This window comes from Echinops telfairi, unplaced genomic scaffold, assembly GCF_000313985.2.
Source record: "Echinops telfairi isolate 266 unplaced genomic scaffold, ASM31398v2 ScPeMD7_7458;HRSCAF=8496, whole genome shotgun sequence".
NCBI lineage: Eukaryota > Metazoa > Chordata > Mammalia > Afrosoricida > Tenrecidae > Echinops > Echinops telfairi.
This window is the reverse complement of record NW_022111358.1, coordinates 46,852,238-46,856,309: the sequence shown is the minus strand read 5'-3', so window position 1 is coordinate 46,856,309 and position 4,072 is coordinate 46,852,238. Positions and strand designations below refer to the sequence as shown.

The following is a 4,072-nucleotide window of genomic DNA, read 5'->3' as shown; positions in this document are numbered from 1 at the left end:
TCCGACGGGCCCCCCAGTAGCCAGCCGTGGGCGCTGTGAGAAGAGACTTGTGTGGGTGCCTCTGGGCCCGGCCAGCTGCTTCCCAGGTCTAAGCCAGTGAAAGGGGAGAGGGGACAGCAGCCTTCCTGGTGCCCTGGGAACAAAAGACCAGTTGTCTTCTCCCACCTTCCTGACCCAGCTCCTCAGAACTGGTCCGCCCTGTGGGGGGAGACCATTTCCGGCCCCAGGTCAAGTCCGGAACCTCTGCTGCCAAGCTGATCCACCCTCCAATTTGCCTAGCTCGGTGTTCTCGCCCCCACCCCCCACCTCCTGGCTAAAGACCACCTGGGAGGGTCCTCACAGCTGGGCCAGGGCCCCGCCCAGCCTGGCGCTTACCCAACAATTGCTCCCTGTGACAGGGGCCTTTGTGACCCGGGAGCCGGCCGGGCTCTTAGGGGGAGCTCCCTCCCAAGCCACTGGGTAGACCCAAAGCCTCCCAACACCAATGAGCTCCCCCTCCCAAACCCCTGGCCCGTCCCCCACCCAGTCCCCCTCCCAGTCCAGGTCCAACAGCGTCGTCAACCCGCCGGCGCAGCAGCAATCCAGCTCCGGGGGCCTCGCCCAGTCCCCATCCCCATCCCCGTCCCCCACCCGGGGTGGCTCCTCCTCCCGCCCGCCCTCTCACCCTCCCACCCCTTCAGCCTCCCAGCCCAACTCCCGGGCTCCCTCCTTGGCCCCCAGCCCCCACATCCAGCATGTGTCCAGAGGCTCCTCCCAAGGCCCCACTCCACCCCCCTCCAAGTCACCTTCTCAGTCTGGGTTGAAGCCCATCTCTCGGAACCCCTCCCTTGTGCCCAACGTACCCTTCCTGCCCATGCTGTCTCCAAGCCCGGCCAACTCGGCCTCCTACATCGGGCCCATGAGGCGCATCCCCTCCTACATCGCCCCCTACATACCCCGCTTCATGAGAGAGGGCCCCTTCTTCCATCCCCCCACATCGCCACTCCCCCAAAACAGCTGCTTCCCCTGCACCTTCCCCTGCCCACCCCCTCCGCCTCCCCCTCCCCCTAACTCTTTTTACTTTCCCTTGCTCCCCCCTCCCCCCCACATCCCCCGGCTCAGCTGCTCCTACCCCACCCCTCCTGCCCTGTTCACGCCCCCCTCCTCCCTGTCCTACACGCTGCCGGTGGACGTTCTGGTGAGCCAGAAGCCTCATGTGGTCCCCACCATGCTGCCCCCCACCTTCTACACCCCCTTCTCCCGATTCTACACCCACCCCAGACCGCGCCGGGTCATCCGCCGCTCCGGGCAGTCCCCACTGTCCACCTACGACATAGGCTCTACCCGCACCGTCCACTTCTTTCGTGGGTCCTAGGCCTCAGATCTATTTTGGACCTGAAGCTTCTGTGGGCAATTTCAAGCTGCTGCACCCCGAATTCATCCGCTACCTGATGGAGAGGTACTGTGGGTATTGGGGGAGGGGGACCCACTGCCCCTGCTCACCCCTGAAATCCACTCCCAGAGGCCCCTGACCCTGACCCCACCAGCCCAGTCCTGTGACGAGTAACAGGAATCCTGTCAGATGTCTCGCTGGGTTAGGTGCTGCCTGATGGAGCTGGTGGCGCCGTGGTTAAGCACGGGGCTGTGAACAGTTGGGACCCACCACCAGCCGGCTGCTCCACGGGAGCAAGATGAGGCTGTCTACATCTACACGGGTTTCCACGGGGCACCTTGGAGCCCACTCGCTGGCAGCGAATTGTGTGGTTTGTTTCCTTGGCATATAATTCACATACCGCACCATTCAGAAGTCCCATAGCATCAAGAAGATCCAGACAAGCCTCCCCACCATCAATTTAGAATAGTTTTCTGATTGGAATGGAGCTAAGGTTCCTTGGTGGTAACTTTGGACAGCTAACCACCAGGTCTGCAGTTCAGACCCACCAGTTGCTGCTTAGGAGAAAGATGAGGCATCTGCTCCCATAACGAGTTATAGCCTGGGAATCCTCGGGTGTGGTCCCAAAGAGTGGGCACAGGCAGGATGGAGGTGGGTTTGGCAGGGGTGATGGAGCCCTTCGGGAATGGACGGGAAACTCACGTGAGGTTAATCGACAAAGATGCAGAGGGAGAGTCGCCGAAAAGTACGGGCAGCCCGAGACATTGCAGGCAGTGCCAGCCCCAGTGACCAATGGATAAGCATTCAGCTGACCCCAGGGTGAGGTTTGATGCCACCAGTCCCTCCTCGGGAGAGAGAGCGGAGAGAGAGCGGGGATCCACACCTGTAGCAATGACGGCCCAGAAAGCCCCTTGGGTGTAGTTCTACTTTGTCACATGGGGTTTCCCTGAGTCAAAAACCAACTGGGTGCCTATTTTGGGGAAAGAAAAAAAAAAAGAGGCCCAAACACAACCAGCCCCAGGGGACCCTCAGGGAGGAGCCAGGGCTCCCCCATCAGCTGGATTTCCCTTCCTGACCTGAAGCCAGATAGCTGCTGTAAGCCAGTGGCTCTTGGGGGTAGAGGCAGAGATCTCGCCCCCCAGGGTCATGTAGCCTTGCCTGGAGATACCCTGGGAGATCCCACAAGAGCCCTGGTGGCAGAGGGGGAAACAGCGGGGCTGCTAACTGCAAGGACAGCCGTTTACCCACCATCATTCGTTGGGGGAGAGATGAGGCTGTCGCCCCACACCCCGCCGTGAAGACTACAGCCCTGGAAACCCACAGAGGGCAGACCTGTGTGCTGTAGAGTCTCCAGGAGCTGGAATGGACCCCAGGGCACTGAGCGGAGGAGGTGGAGACTGGCACAAAGGGTTTGCAGCACCCACCTGAAACGTGGGCTGCGGAAGAAAGGCCTGGCGCTCTGCCTCCATAAGGATGACTGGCAAGGAGCCCCCAACAGCTCCACCGCATCCATCCCACGTGGGGGGTCTCACAACAGCAACAGCAGTGGAGGTGTCTGCACCACCCTTGGTTGTCCCGAGAGAGTGTGTGTGTGTGTGTACGTGTGTGGTGGCGGCAGGGATACTACAGTCGACAGGCCAGCCCACCAGAGAACCATCGCACCCCAGACAGCGGTGGTGTCCCTGCCGGGAACCCTTGCTGCAGACCCAGAGGCTGACACCGCTTGGCAGAGCAGAAGGAGGTCCCAGGGAGGCCCCGCACCCCACTTCACATCGGAGGGCACCGGTTCCGGTCAGAGATCAGGGTCACCACTCTGAGGCCTCACTTAGGACGGCTGTGCGCTCACACCGGGGACTCCAGACACAGTGTTCACGGGCCAGCCACTCTCCCGTGACTTCTGTCTCCTGACCAAGGCCTGGGCAGGACACAACTGTGCCCAGGGCATTGTGGTCACTTTGTGGTTATGGGTACTGCCGGGGGCTTGGGGTCAGGCTGCCTGGAGGTGTAGGAGCAAGAACCAAGGGAACAAGCCCCCTCCGGGACACCCCTTCTAGCTTCTCACTCCGCTCTCTTACCAAGGTGTTTGGTTCCTCCAGCCAAAGTCCGTTCCCCTGGGCTGTGGGGAGGGAGGGCCATGCGGGCAGCTATCTGGCCCCTGGGGCTGACAGGGTGGAGACTCGTCACCAAGCGGGTGTGTGGGGTCTGTGTCTTCCTGGTGGTTTAACCCCGCTCTGTGCTTCCAGGTTTTTGAAATCGAAACTTATTAACACAAACTTTGGAGACATGTATATGCCTAGTACTGGGGCCTTGATGCTGCTCACAGCTTTGCACACCTGTGACCAGGTAAGACCACCTCACTCTTCTCTCGGGTGCCCAGAGCTGGACCCTGACTTGACCTCTCACATGAGCCTGGTGAGCCTAGTCCTAGGCCTCTAGGCTGCTCTCCTCTGAGGAGAAGAACCCCCCACGCCGTGGGAGGAGCAGGAGGCGATGTCATGGTTGGTGTCTACGGTCTCCTGGGTCATGGTTCCCATTAAACTGTGCCTCAGAAAGCCAGCTCTTGGGGACAGGGCTGAGTGGGGTTGCCTGGGATGGGACCTCCTCAGAACTGGGGCTGGGCGGCAGGGTGAGCCTTGGAGGTCGCTGGGCAGGCAGGCAGGTGGCGCAGAGGTTTGCAGAGGCAGTGAAGTGCAGCGGGCC

General features: G+C 61.2%; 2 protein-coding genes across 2 annotated transcripts in view; both read left to right on the top strand.

Moving 5' to 3' along the window:
* The window catches only part of ST6GALNAC2 (ST6 N-acetylgalactosaminide alpha-2,6-sialyltransferase 2), an 11,259-nt gene that overhangs the window by 5,423 nt on the left and 1,764 nt on the right, over positions 1-4,072 (top strand). The window contains exons 6-7 of the mRNA XM_045299861.1: positions 1,355-1,438; positions 3,616-3,715. Of these exons, the coding sequence (XP_045155796.1) occupies positions 1,355-1,438; positions 3,616-3,715 (184 nt within the window). The remainder of the gene's footprint in view (positions 1-1,354; positions 1,439-3,615; positions 3,716-4,072) is intronic.
* Positions 485-1,466, top strand: LOC123522752 (vegetative cell wall protein gp1). Its single transcript, XM_045299859.1, has one exon. It carries the CDS (start codon positions 485-487, stop codon positions 1,352-1,354), a length of 870 nt encoding a protein of 289 aa, XP_045155794.1. The 3' UTR covers positions 1,355-1,466.

Bases quoted from the DNA above. Each gene is read 5' to 3' on its own strand.
- LOC123522752 (XM_045299859.1), top strand. From the start codon at position 485: ATGAGCTCCCCCTCCCAAACCCCTGGCCCGTCCCCCACCCAGTCCCCC.